The sequence below is a fragment of the Gymnoscopelus microlampas genome (genome assembly GCF_963454915.1).
Source record: "Gymnoscopelus microlampas genome assembly, chromosome: 5".
NCBI lineage: Eukaryota > Metazoa > Chordata > Actinopteri > Myctophiformes > Myctophidae > Gymnoscopelus > Gymnoscopelus microlampas.
Genome location: NC_139942.1, coordinates 23,086,273 through 23,101,330, shown reverse-complemented (window position 1 = coordinate 23,101,330; position 15,058 = coordinate 23,086,273). Strand labels below are relative to the sequence as shown.

At 47.0% G+C, this 15,058-nt stretch overlaps 1 protein-coding gene across 4 annotated transcripts in view; it reads right to left on the bottom strand.

Moving 5' to 3' along the window:
• Positions 1-15,058, bottom strand: part of ptprfb (protein tyrosine phosphatase receptor type Fb) — a 197,956-nt gene that overhangs the window by 99,320 nt on the left and 83,578 nt on the right. For all 4 annotated transcript variants that reach the window (XM_084057480.1, XM_084057481.1, XM_084057479.1 and 1 more), the window contains exon 4: positions 14,832-14,973. In XM_084057480.1, the coding sequence (XP_083913606.1) occupies positions 14,832-14,973 (142 nt within the window). The remainder of the gene's footprint in view (positions 1-14,831; positions 14,974-15,058) is intronic.

Genomic DNA, 15,058 nt, shown 5'->3' with positions numbered 1-15,058 from the left:
CTTTAGTATAACTGAGGGAGCCTCACAATGCGAGCCCAGTGACACTTTGCTGATAATCACATCGGTCACACTGTCGCAAGCAGCACAGTGTATTGTGCAGCTAGCCATCAAGTAATATGCTTTAATTGAATAATGCGTGGTGCAGTTGTGTGTGATGGACATTTAATCTGGACTCATCGAGTTGCAGATATCCCTGTCTGTGTTATTGGACAAGTCACACGTATCCTCAACCGCTGTACACGGTTGTGTTATATCTCCAATACTGTTGGTGGCACGAAGACAGCTTCGGGGTCAGGTCAATATGACCATTCAATAACAATCATAGCTGGAAAAGATGCATCGCTCTCGGTTCAACGCAATCACAACACCTAGGTCTAATTACTGTATGACAGCATTTCTTTCCTACTACCCTGTGAAGCTGTGAAATGGGTTAATGTTTACAAAATACAATTGTAAACATTACACAGCCAAGACACAATCTGTTCTTGTTTACTTGTTAGAAGGGGAATGGTGAGATGTGCATTACCCTACATATTGTGTTGACAAGGAAGTTTCCAATCAACCTCATTTATAGAGCTCTGATGCAAAATACACTTTGAAAACTACTAGGTAATATGAAACACAATGATTGATATCATGAATGGATTTTTTTAGTGTGTTACATTACCAAGAATGAGTAGGCAGTCTGTTAGCAGCAAATTAGGACAATACAGCAAAGTCACAGCTTGTGAGAGAGGTTTCAACACAAAAATTGAAAAAGTGGTGGGCTGCAGCCAGGCCCAAAAACAAAACAAAAACTGTCAAACTCTGAAACGCTGAATGTTGCCTGATGGTCTCTCTCTCTCTCTCTCTCCATGTATCTCTCTCTCTCTCTCTCTCTCTCTCTTCACCTCATTTCCCTCATCCACGTCTATTTAGTTGACCTCTCCATACACCCCCCCCCCCCCCGGGCCATAGACACGATCAGCATCGACTGCAGAGGCATAGCTAACATAGTCGGCCTTTGCTAGATACAGTTTGCCGGCAGCGCTGTGCGATTGATGGACAAGTACAGGTGATAAAAGGCAAAGCTGCCCAAAAGGAAGTCTGCCACTACTATGTAGATGCCTTGCATGTCGAAAGACTTCCAGCGTGCAGTATTTTAATTCCTCTTCTTGGAGGAAGGACTGGGTCCTCTCTACGGACGCCCCTAGGTCATCTTGCTTCCAGTGGAATCGTGGGATCTGTTATTTATTAATTATTTATATTTACAGACAGATTTACAGTCAAATCTTTCATGTAGAGTAAGAGAATATGTTGCTGATATTTCGAGTGAACATGAACAGTTTTGTTTCATTGCTCTCTCGTTGTTCACATATGGGAAACAGCGCCCCCTGGCGCGATGACAGAAGCTTCACATTCACTCCCTCAGGGCAAAAACCCTTTTTGGCCCTGTGGGCCTTCCCTCGCTTCCCAAGGTCCCTCCCCCGAGGGCATAAAAAGACCTGGCAAGCGGAAGTCATTCTCTTTGTTCCTTCTGCCAAGCCGGTGAAGGAGCTTCACTCTACAACAAGGTCGCGGGTAACTACACGCTCTTAAGCGACGGGTTGGATCCTGTCCATTGAGTTCCCCGACCTCTTCTCCCTCGTGTTTTCCCGGGGGAAAACACCTACAAACTACAAGCTAGGCTACCCTAGCCAACCTTTCTATCTACATGGCTCGACGGGACCGTCAAGCCGTCGCCGATCGCCGACTCCGGGAGGCCAGCCTGGAGCCTCCCCCACGACGATGCGGCTCTCGTTCCTGTCGCCTTTTCCTCGACGACTGGGACACACATGAGCACTGCGTGACCTGCCTGGGGCTCGCGCATGCCGAGGATGCGATCTACGGTGACCCGAGGTGCTACGAGTGTGCAGGCCTGCACACCTCCGATCTGCGGGACCGGTTCTCCAGGGCCCAAAGATCCTTCCCGCCACCTCGTTTCCACGACGACTATGAGGACGAACTCGACGGGGACCGACGCCTCTTCTCCTCCCGTCGTCCAATGGACCGCGGGCCGTCCGCTGGATGGGAAGACCACACTCGACGGCCCCGCGCTTCGGCAGCAGCCGGCTCTGCACGTGCTCTGGAGCCCCCAGAGCAGCTTCGTTCCTCTCACAGAGAGGGTGGGGCGAGACCTACTCACACAGCAGCCCCGCGCTCTCGCTCTCCTACTGTGAGAGGGACCTACGACGGCGCCGAGCCCCTCATAGATTCCCCTTCCTCACCACCTGGGGCCCGCAACAGTGGCGACAGACAGCAGGCAGCCTCTCGCTACTACTCTCCGGAGAGTTTTGCCTCCGCAGGCGACGACGACGTCGACAACGGGGCCGTCACCTCTTTTCGACACCATGGAAACGAGGCGAACAGCTACCACGTCGTCGACGAAATTGAGGAGGACGTACTGCACGACACCGAGCAGATCGTGCTGCACGACACCGAGGCTATGGCCCTCGGCCCACCCGAAGGGGGACCCCTCCCCCCTGTTACTATACCCGTGGAGGCTACCGCGGACCAGCCTGGCCGCCTTCCTCCATCGGCTGAAAAAGACGAGACCACACTGCTGGAGCTCTACAAAACCGCTACCGTGAGGTGCGGGCTCAGATGGCCGGGCGATGATGCGGAGGAGACTCCCGCCAAAAGCCTTTCGGAATGGCAGGGTCTAGAATCAGTAGACGAGAAAGTCGCAAAGAAATCCAAGCTTCCCTTGGCCAAGGGTTTCAGGACAGCCATTTCCAAGTCATGGGACTCTCCTCTGGGCCCCGAGGCTGAGCCAAAGAGACTCAGGTTCAACATAGACTGTGAGAATGCGGGCGAACTCGGCCTCGTTATCGTCCCCCCAATGGATCGTACCTTGGCCAGTTCTCTTCTCCACAGCCACCGCGGCCAGAAGGCTCCGTTCAACACAACGAAAGAGCCTCCCTGTCTGACAAACGAAAAAGACATCGCCGGCTCCGTAGCCACCAAGGCTGTATACAAGGCGTTTGCGTCGGGCGCCAGAGCTCTGAACGCCGCCGCTCTACTGCAGGGGTCCCTGGCGGTACTCCTGAGCGAGGCAGGAGACGCCGCCACACCTCTGCAGCTGACGGAGATGAGACGCCTCACTCAAGAGATCATTTCGCTCAACAAATACTCAACCGAGTGGACCGGCAGGGGTTTAGGATTGTGTGTGACCCACGAGAGGGCTCGGTGGCTGGACCACGTTAATTTCAGGGGTGTAGACGACAAAAAGAAACTGCTCAACCTAAAAGTGACCGCAGATAACCTTTTCCACGGTGGCATGGACTACCTAAAAGACAGCCATGCGGTGCGCAAGGCGCAGGACGAAGCCGCTCTGTCTTGCATCCAGGCTCCAGCCAGACCCCCTCCCCCCAAACCACAGCCCCGTCCTGCGCGACCGGAGAGAGGCAGGCCACAGATCCGGCAGGACGCTCCGTCTCGTCACACCCAGTCCTTCTCCGCCCCGCCCGCCGCCAGAGGCGAACAGCGAGACCGGAGGGAGGACGAACGCACACGACCCCCGCCTAACAAGCCCCAGAGAGGCGCCTACAGGGGCCGCGGTTCCAAGCGGTATAGGTGACACTGTCAATTCCTGCCTAAAGAGCAGGGAAGATTTCTCCCCCGGTTCCCTCCCCCCCGAGACGGTGGTTTCATGTCTGGGTCTAGTGGCCTCGGGCCTCAGTCCCAGGACGGCGAGGAAGAGGAGGAGATTCTCTCCGGAGTTTACGGCGGCGACAGAATATTGCGCCCCGGGCTCCAAGTTCCAAAGCACACACACACAAAAGAATGTGCATGCCTCTGTGTCACCTGTTGTTACTGCAAGTGTTACTGCAAATGTTTTTTATATGGCAAAATATGCTTGTGCAATAAAGAACAAAAGAAAAAACAACAAAAAATCTCAACAAACAGTCGAAATGAAAATGAGCCAGCGATCGCCACGGACCCCCACAAGGGGGTCCATGGCGATCGCTGGACAGAACAAGGGCTTTGTGGCGGGCCAAAACCGCCACTTGCTACACGGGTCACGCCAAAATTTTTCCTGGTCCAAGATGCGCCACAAGGTAAAAATGAGCCAATGTGTCTGGGAGACGGGGGGGGGCAGCCAAAATGGCCGCCCCCACCCAGCGACACGTGTCGCTGGCCAAAATGGCCGCCGCAGCTTGCAGACACGTGTCGACAAACACACCGGCAAGGCCCACGCGGTTAGCCAGAACTACAACGATGGCCGCGCACGTGAACCCGGAAGTAGTAGGAAGCACTCTCGCCAGACCAACGAGTGCAGCCAAGAGGGCGGCTCGGGTTTGCTCGACTACGATAACAACCCCTCCCAATCCGTTGTCGATGCGCATCGAGAAATGGAAAGAATGCAACCCCAACACTTGGGTGCTCCGTACGATAGCACGGGGGTACAAACTGCAATTTTCCACCAAACCACCCATGTCCAACAAAGTACTGTTGTCACGAGCGAGTGGTCAAGCGGCTGCGACGTTACGAGAGGAGATAGCCTCCCTGTTACGCAAGAACGCCGTGCGGGAAGTATTACCAGGAGAAAGCCGGCTCGGTTTCTACTCGAGATACTTCCTAGTCAAGAAGAAAGGAGGAGGTTTACGTCCCATCATGGATCTCAGAGCTCTCAACAGGTATTTGAAAACTTTTCAGTTCAAAATGTTGACGGCAGCGGCTTTGCTACGTTCAGTCCGACAGGGCGACTGGTGGAGCTCGATAGATCTAAAGGACGCATATTTTCACGTTCCCATCTACCCGCCGCACAGGAAATTCCTGCGCTTCGAATTCGAGGGTCGTGTGTACGAATACCTGGTCCTCCCGTTCGGAATGTCGTTGAGTCCCAGGGTGTTTGTGAAATGCACTCAGGCAGCGATAGCTCCTCTGAGGCAGAGGGGCATTCGCATCGCGAGTTACATAGACGACTGGCTACTGAGTGGGGACTCGTATCAGGAGGTGGTTCACCACACCCATACAGTGGTGTCGCATCTGACCTCCCTAGGTTTCACACTGAACCTCGAGAAGTGCATGCTCACCCCGTCCCAACACGCTACTTTCATAGGCATCGAGCTGGACGCTATTACTCTCAGGGCTCGCTTATCTCAGGAGAGGATAGTCTCTTTTCTGAAGTGTCTGGCCATGTTTCAACTGGAACGCAAGGTCCAGTACACAATCTGCATGAGGGTGGCAGGGCTCATGGCTTCAGCCATTTCCCTGGTACGTCTGGGCAGATTGCACATGCGCCCTTTTCAGAGATGGGTGGGCTCCCTAGGGATCCCGGTCACTCAGGGTTTTCGCCCGTTCGCAACTTACAAAACCGGGGTTACGGAAGTAACCCATAGATCTCCCTCCTCTGAACATCAAAGGAATGGCTGCAGGTTACGAGACATTGTTCTACATTACTCTATTGCTAAAGGGGTTTTAACTGTTGTTACTACGCTTGCAGTCTACGGTACCTCTCCTCCCGGTAAGGCCAGGAGCCCTTGGAATGCTTAAAGATAGGAGGGAAGGATGCAGATTGGGTGGCCAAAAGAGTGATTCTGCCCCGCCATATTGTGTAAGTCCTTGAGAGGGGCGTGCAGAGACAGATGCAGTTTGTAGCTGTCAGCTTGGTTATGATCTATGACGCTGGGCTTCCAGCCAGCAGATGGTGGGAAAAATTAAATCTGTGACACAAGCCGTCACACTGGAGCTTAGAGAAAACAGCAAGGGGGTCCACACCTGTGGACAGGTGTGTGTGTGTGTGTGTGTGTGTGTGTGTGTGTGTGTGTGTGTGTGTGTGTGTGTGTGTGTGTGTGTGTGTGTGTGTGTGTGTGTGTGTGTGTGTGTGTGTGTGTGTGTGTGTGTGTGTGTGTGTGTGTGCGCGCGCGCGCGCGCGTGCGCATGTATTTTGAATGTGTATTCCTAATGTAGTTTCAAATAATACTCCTCTCCATGAGTGAGGACAAGCGTCGTCTAGCAAGCCTATATTTGTCCTCCTATTTAATTATTATTCATTGACCAACCTTAGTAATGTCAAACAAGCAGTACTTAAAATTCGCTCTGGTCTCTCACTCACACTTCATCCTCCCACCAACCCAAAAGAACCCAACGATCCAACCAAAGGGTGAGAATCAAATGTACAGGGAGATTGTATAAGTAATGGGGGGGGGGTTTTACAAAAAGCAGCCAGTTACACAACAGGCCCCATTTTGCTCATTGTAGATGATTTGAATAGCAGTGGGGAAAAGAGGGGATTAAGTTGTCGGAGGAGCAGAGCTCAGTATTAAATCATTCAGATATAGCCACTGTATGTATTTATCTTGCCCGGGAAGAGGCGCAATGAGATTTCTATGCTGTTTATCCAGTCAGGTTTGTTGTCCGCACTTGCCTGGCTCCCGAGATATTTATTACTGCCATTGTGTCGCAAGCATTTTCTGCCTCTGCACCAGGGGACTATAATGCACGCCAAGCAAATAAAGGGCCCCCATCCTAACTGGTGAGGCCGTAATTTGTTTTGCTGCCAGTGGACCAATGAATAGTCAACACGCCCAAAACATGGCAACACCTGGCCTGAATTTCACTTTAATATTTCTCATTTTTAAAATGTGTGCAATACCAACTGATTTTTCAGCATTGTGCTGCATCATAATTGTGGCTTTCTCCCCCTCCCCATCTTAAAATCAGGGGAGCATAAAATAGAGTCACAGGGCTGCAACTCTATTAATATTATGGGGAGCTGTTCCAGTCAAAGTTTGATGTACGACATGTTTTCGACGAGGGAGGCAACTGTTTTTTTCCGCCACAGAAGCTTTGATTTCTTGCATATTTCTCGGCTGACCTTTTCTGAAATTACATTTCTCTCCACATTAGATGTCTGAAACGAGCTGCTTGGTAACTTCAAAAAATAAAAAAGGAAGGAAGAAAGAAAGAAGAACGAAATAAAATGAAAAGAAAAGGTGTTCTGTGTGGCTGTTGTGAATGTGAACCAGTCTAAATCACTCTCTGACAGCAGAGGATCCTGGTAATGATGGCTCTTTTGATCTGGCACCATTAGATAACATTCTGCCTGTCGGGAGACAGGTCTGCCTGTCACTCAGCGCTCCCACAGGGGCTGGGAGAGAATGTTCCACAATGACTGAGGAGAGGGGAAAATGAGGGGAAAAAGAAGTCACAGAATGTACCTTGTATTCAGAATGCAGTGGATTCGTAGAAGCTCAAGTTAGTGGAACAATTGGAGGATTTCAGATATATATTACTCTGCTTGTCAACCTCATTAGTGCGATAGCGCTTTTTCTGATGCCTTGTTTCTCTCCCTCCCTGTTTCCTGAAGTGTGATATTACATTTTGCATCTGACTTCTCCTGCGCCAAAAAAATGGGAAATGTAAGAATGTAGCTAAACGCAGATGTGCAATGCACTCTGCATTCTGAGCGGCGGCGAGGTGTGTCCCAAGACTGGTGCTGATGTGAGCAGAGGCGTCTCGCCGTGGACCGAGAGCAGTTTATTTCATACACCACACAAGACAAGGTCCCATTTACTGTAACTGGACGTTTACTGAGGCGATTCAATTCAAAGAGATGTGCTCAAGGTCAGTACAATGGCGTCGTTACCCGAGTAATGACTCATCACTCCCTCTGGTCATCTATCTATCCATTCTGCTAACTGCTGCCACAACACAATGGACACCATATTAGAGAGAGAGAGAGAGAGAGAGAGAGAGAGAGAGAGAGAGAGAGAGAGAGAGAGAGAGAGAGAGAGAGAGAGAGAGAGAGAGAGAGAGAGAGAGAGAGAGACTGAGCTGTGGGACATAACAACACAACTATAAAGAGGCAAAGAGGGGAATTGAAAAATGCAGTCGGTAAAGATTTAAAAGAGACATGGGGATGTGAGACAAAAAGCCTGATAGAGACAGAGGGAGAGAAATGAGATGGAGACAAATAGGAAGGTTGAGGAAGAAAGGGAATAAATGACACACAGTCAGGAGGAGATAGAGAGAGGAAATGGGAGAGAAAGGAGAGAGCTAGACACATTTCTCTCTCAGACATCTCTCCCTCCTTGTACCACTGAGTGTGTCAGCATTGCCAGCATCATAATTTATTCATGCGGGTCAGACGAACAGACCATATAGGCAATACGAGACCAGGAACGAGCCTCAGACGGCAAGCCACCGCTGACTGTCTCTCACACACACTCACACACAGTGGGCATTACTTAGAAAATCACACTCGCCCACGCGTGCACACTGTGTGGCAATGGCCGCTGTGTGGATATCACTACAATAGGTTTTTCCACATTCACCACCACACCCTCACTTTCATTTTATAAAGAATAATCTGCCCTCATACTTTAATATCCTAATAGGAACAAAATAATGTATTTTTTTGCTATTGTACTTCAAGAAGCAGCAGCGTTGACAGTTGGCCATTATTCATAACGACAACCTGAACGCGCACACACACACACACACACACACACACACACACACACACACACACACACACACACACACACACACACACACACACACACACACACACACACACACACACACACACACACACACACACACACACACACACACCAAACAGGTGACTCTCATCTCCTGGATTAGGATGGCGGTTTGTAAATTTACACGGAGGCCTTTGTGATGGCGTGACAAGCGAAAAAAACAATTCAACTGCAACTCAGAACTTGTCCTTTTTTTTCTCTCTAGATCAGTCATGCTGCCTTTGACGTCACTGCCTCTCTCGCTCCGTGCACATCTCACACACCCACTTGTTAATGGTGGGGTGGGCGACATACACCGCTGAGCTGACTTTGGGTCCTACGTCTAAGTGTTGGTGGGGGTGACCTCTCCCACAGGGGGGCGTGAGAACGACCGCGAACAAAGAGAGAGCGAGAGTATTGGGGGGCGGGCCGGTGTGGTGTGGCGTGACAGAATTACAGAGTGACTGGAGAAGGGCTGGGGATAGAAAGGACTGTGAAAAGTGCTAAAGCCCAACTCAGCCGGTGTGAAAACATGCCTCTGCAGCTCCCCGCAGGTGAACGGCTGGCTAAGCTCTACAGTCAGCCGTGACAAGAGATCAGCTGATTACGCACACAGAGAGAGAAAGAGAGAGAATGAGAGAGAGACAGACAAAGAGATAGATAGAGAGAGAGAGACAATAATAGGAGAGGGAAGATGGTGAGGGAAAGATATAAGACAAGAGAAAAGTAAGAAAAGGACAAACTTAAAAAAAAACAAAAAACTGAAGGCTGGTCAGGACTGAGCGGGGGGAAAAACAACAGTATTTTTCAGTCTCCTTCAAGACTGAAAGCCCCATCATACTTTGCTGCGTACCGAAAATAGCAGATCTACAAGAACAATGTGTTGCGGTGCAACACCTTGTGAGCTGTCACACCAGCACGCAACTAAGTCGAAATCAGGCAGGCTTGAGGAAAACTATGCAGAAGGACAACTATGCATGTATAACATACCGTTCATGGTAACATACTGTACACGTATGTTCATTTATCATACCCCTGGGGGCAGTTTGACTGGCAAAGGCCAGTACAGAGCACACTGCGCGTCAGACACCAGTGGGACCACACGCAACACCTGTGCTTGTCTCATGTGGTCAGACTAAATCTGAATCACAGGTCAGCATGTCTGGGTTTTGTCAAGGAAAATTTCAGGTAAGTCTCTGATTGGCTGGGCTGTAACAGAAGTCCATGGTTGGGCGAAGAAGGTTGGCAGTGGTGGAAAAAGTACTCAAATTCTTTACTTAAGTAAAAGTACCAATACTGCAATATAAAAATACTCTGTTACAAGTAAAAGTCCAGAATTCAAAATGTACTTAAGTAAAAGTACAGAAGTATTGGCATCAAAATGTACTTAAAGTACCAAAAGTAAAAGTACTAAAATATTTGAAAATAGCAGATCTACAAGCTCACGACGTGTTGTGAGCTTGTAGATCTGCTATTTTCAAATAGCCTAGGTATAAAATAGGACTAAAGTGGTTAATGTATGTTTCATAATGTAATAATTTATATCTGAAAAGTAACTAGGAACTTTCCAATAATTGTAGTGGAGTAAAAGTACAATATTTGCCTCTGAGATGTAGTGAAGTAGAAGTAAAACTATTGTAAATTGGAAATACTCAACTATGAAGTACAAATATCTCAAAATTGTACTTAAGTACAGTACAATTCTTTATGTCTGTCACACCAATGTTTTGTCCTTCACAACTTTTCAATAGTTGTGCCCCAGAGATGTTATACATATATCTATTTGTCTAGCTACTGTGAGACTAACAGCATTCCCAGTCACCTCATGAGCCCCGTCAGTCTAGTAAAGCCGGTTCAGATATTGACGTGCATAGGCCATTGACTCAGGCAGCTTGTAAAAAAGGAAAAAAAAGTTCTGTTATTTCTGTAGCAGAGAGGGAAGGGCATCTGATGTTTCATCATGCATCCATCTTTTCGACAGTGACGCGACGTCAGCCAGGTCACGCCTGGAGCGCTCCTGACTCAGAGGTTAGCCATCCAGATATGTGATATGTTGTGATACAGACACCTTTGTGTCCAAAAATTGCCTGTAAGGCTGTAAACTACAGCCTTCGACGGTGCTAATCACCCGGGCTACCCTTTTTTAATAAGGTAATCCGACAGCTAAGAGTCCCATGGCGCAGGCAGTCCCGTTTGTTTTCTTGTTGTTGTTCTTTCTCTTAATTAAATTAAAAAAACACCTTGGCAAATAACAGTGTACAGAATGCAAAGTATAAACATTGAAACACTGAAAACTATTTATTTCAGTAAATTATAAAACCATGCTTCTGCAAAAAGTCACTGTTTAGCAAATGGACAGCTCCTGTTTTACTTAGTAGTGTTTTAGCTGAAGCAGTGTAACTCAGCATTATAAACAAAATTGTGAAAGCAAGCTTTCACTTTGACCTCTTTATTGATAATAAACATAATACAATTATATAGCCTTCATTGGGTACAAGTTGTATCCAATCAATGTCCAGTATATCATTTTATTGAACTGTACGAGGAAAAACAGGGACGCGTACTGTACATAATCTGATCCCATTTGGAAGTACGCATCAAAGCTGTTTCCTTAAGATTAGGACGATAATCCATATTATAGACGGTGTAAGCGATAAGCAATACTTTTTTTCGCTCGGTTGAAAACTACAATCCAGCAGTATGATAACCAACCGTGTGTGTGTGTGTGTGTGTGTGTGTGTGTGTGTGTGTGTGTGTGTGTGTGTGTGTGTGTGTGTGTGTGTGTGTGTGTGTGTGTGTGTGTGTGTGTGTGTGTGTGTGTGTCTGTGTGTTTGGGGGGTCACATGTAGTAGAAAAATCACACCCAGTGTGAGTAAGCGGTGCCTACTCTGTTTGATGAGTGTGTGCTGTCATTCAGGCGGTACAAATCTATTTTATGTGTGGGCGCTGGCATTCAGACGGTACTACTCTATTTGATTTGTGGGTGCTGGTATTGAAGCGGTACTAAAAGATTATTTGTACAGTTTTTATCAACTTTTAAGTATTTTTACTCATTTTAACTATGCTTAAGTATTTTTACTCATTTTAACTATGTTTAAGAATTTGTACTCGTTTTAACTACGTTGAAGTATTTTTACTCATTTTAACAACCTTTAAGTATTTTTAATCATTTGAGTACTACTGAGTATTTTATTCAATTTAAGTACTCTTAAGTATTGTTACTCAATGTATTTACTTTAAAGTATTTTTAGTCACTTTATTTACTTTAAAGTATTTTTTACTCATTTTTACAACTTTTAAGTATTTTTACTATTTACTATTTTTACTCAAGGTATTTACTTTTACTCTATTTACTTTTAATAATTTTCACTCACATTGCAGATCGGTCGTTTTAGTGTGTGCGTGTGTACACGTGCGCACCAGCCTGTGTGTGTGTGTGTGTGCATGTCTTTAAGTGGCGCATGTGTTGCACTGTCCTGTTTGTGTTTAATCAGCTGCAGCTGCTTATGCCATGCTCGGACGGACGGACGGACGGACGGACGGACACACAAACGGTCAAATGTAGAGCGGCTGGCACCGCTAAAAATGTAGTTTATGTTACTAGTACTATGCAATACTTGTTGTACCCATTCTACCTGTTGTCAGAGTACCTGCTGTACCTGTCTCTCTGTCTGTGTCCCTTTTATGCCCATATATTGAGTTCCATGTCAGCCATACCCAAAAATTGAGTCCAGGCCAGCCTATGACTTCAGTACTAGGATGTCATGTTGATGACATCAGGGTACTCCATATAGTGTAAATGTATACATATTTTTGGGAACCGCCGATTCAACCAACTTCTCATTCGCATCACTCCCTCGGAAGTGAATCGGTCGAGCAGGAGGCAAGATATGCAGGGGAAATGCGCATTTATAGATAGATAAAGTATTTTGTGTTGCTTCTGCAGGTACAGAGAACAGTGCTTGCTTCTTGTGGAGTCATTAGGGAGTGTGATAATCAATCACCTTGTGTTCACTGCTGCCGGCCATCCCTCTCCGCACTTGATATGGACTTGACGTATCACTCGGCCACAAACAATAGTCTAAAAATAATAGTTCAACTGACAAAATTACTATTTTGTGTGTGTGTGTGTGTGTGTGTGTGTGTGTGTGTGTACGTGTGCGTGTGTGTGTGTGTATGACACAGAGCACGTTTGTGTATGTGCGTGTGTGCGTGCAAGTGAACATTAGTACTGAAAGATGTCCAGCACATTACAGCACAGGCCATAAAAATCCACAGCAAGCCACTTTCACTCAATATGCTGAACCCGTGTTCTACTGTATGTGCAGTTCCTTGCCAGTGAACACATACATATACACCATTTTCCGCACGCGTCCATCCAAAGCGCCTTAACATTACGGAGAGTGCATACAACTGTAGTGTGAATGGAGTCCTCAACCATGCCAGAGCTGCACTCCAGTTCATTCCACTACAAACACTGGGAAGCTTTGAAGCATTTTATTTTATTTTCTGTAGTGTCTGGAATCAGCCGCATGCCTACGTGTCTTCTTCTGGCAAAAATAACATTGACAGACTAATTGACCTGCGATTGTGGCTCTGGGGGACACTCAGAGAAGCTGCGAGCCTGCGACAATTAACACAGTGACAGAATCCCAGTGTGAAATAGAGAGAGAGAGAGAGGAAGAGAGGACTCAGACTTTAATACACCTCACGTGTTCACGAGATCAGTAGCTGGCGGCTCAGCCAGACTCTCGTCCATGTTGGACAAGCAAGCGGAACCCTGCACTCAGAGAGTGTTGCGCCCCAGCACTGACGGTGATTAATCTAATTTCCATTCATGAGTGCCGCATGTCTTGTTGACACTGTTTTGTTTGTGCACGCGCACAACCACATTCCTCACGCCACTGTGTAGAGTGGGAGGAAAATGGATGGTTTCTTTTTTTCCCCTTCTTTTCAAGAAAGAGATTCTGTATGCCGCAGAAGAAGAGCCCCTTCGGCAACATTACGCAATCTTAGGCTGATGATATCATCAAATCAGTGTACACACAGGAAAAACATATAAGAGCAGGAGGGGTGGGGTCTGTGAGAAAGATAGGATTCTAAAGTGAGGCCAGTGTTTGCATAGAAACTGGATCCGTTTTAACGGTGGTGTAATGGATGGCTACGGATGGCTCTAATCCTCCCGCTGGCTAACTTCACACAACCTTTTATTTTCTCTCTTCAGCGTCTAATGAAATCAACTCCTGCCGTGACTTGCGCCCACAAGACAAAATTACAATCAATTAAGGGGCGGGGGTCCGTGGGTGCAATTTTTTTCAGGACAGGACCTCTCTCTGGTTAAATTGTACATATTCAAGTCGACTAAGAGATGTCTGCGCAGGGTCAATGTAGCTTGCAGGCACGCTACTGTAAGTAACCCCCCTACGCATTCCTGTGAAATAAGGTAATAGAAAGAAAAGAAATTCTGCATTTACCCTAGCCAATCGCACAACACTGTGGCCAACATGACAACACTGCATACACTAAAGGCTGATAATTCAGTCTTGCCTCATTGCAAATTTGCAGATATAGCAATGAAAACAACGTACCTTTTTTGTATGATATATGCAAATCAAACACAGACCATGTTTACTCAACCTGGCAGTATTTTTTACATGAACCTAAACCCTAACCCTAACCAAAGTAACCATGCATAACCCTAATCAGTAATCACAGTAACAGAGCTTAACCTTAACCTCAACTAGAATAATGCAACATGAATAGAATGCAACATGACCCATGAGGTCATGTTGCATGGGAAGTGTACCATGTGTGGCTCGGAATAAAGCGAAAATGTCCACAGGACAACAACCCACAACAAAAGCCAAAAGAAAACAACAAACAAACAAACAAACAAAAATGTACTTGTCCTGGAGCAAGTTGAAAAATTACTGGTGAGATCACATAGATTAATTCTGCTTTAACATATGTGAAACGGTGACCAAAAAGCTATGTTGGAGGCAATGGTGGGTGAGACCAGGCTTTGGCAAGATTTCGGTTGGAAGGCAGAGAGTGTTAAAGTAGGAGTCTTACAGTGAAGTTCACCTGTCACCTTTCATTTCACAGCCTTATCTTTGTAACACTGCACACTGCACAGAAAGAGAGAGAGCTATAGAGGGAGCGCTAGATATAGGTTAACAGTGTAATCCTCAGTGTTAATTTAACTCTGAGAATGTACAAATATATAACCAGTCCATTTGGTTACATTTGTAGACCCTCAAGATATATTAACCCTGTGGATTTGACTGTGTAGATAGGTAGGTGGATACATACATACAAAATACATATATAGATTTATCTTACCTTCAAGCACAGTGAGTTTGGCACTGTTGTTGATCTCGCCCAACGTGTTGCTGGCTGTACACTCATAAATGGCCTCGTCCCTGTGCGTGCGTAGAGGCTGGATCCGCAGCACTGAACCTGCACCGTCGTCAAACTCAATCACCTGACAGGGCCAAAGCAGGGGGAGGGGGGAGGTCATTTAACTTTATGGTAGATCTGTTGGTTTACTTTACCCAGTAAATGCCATC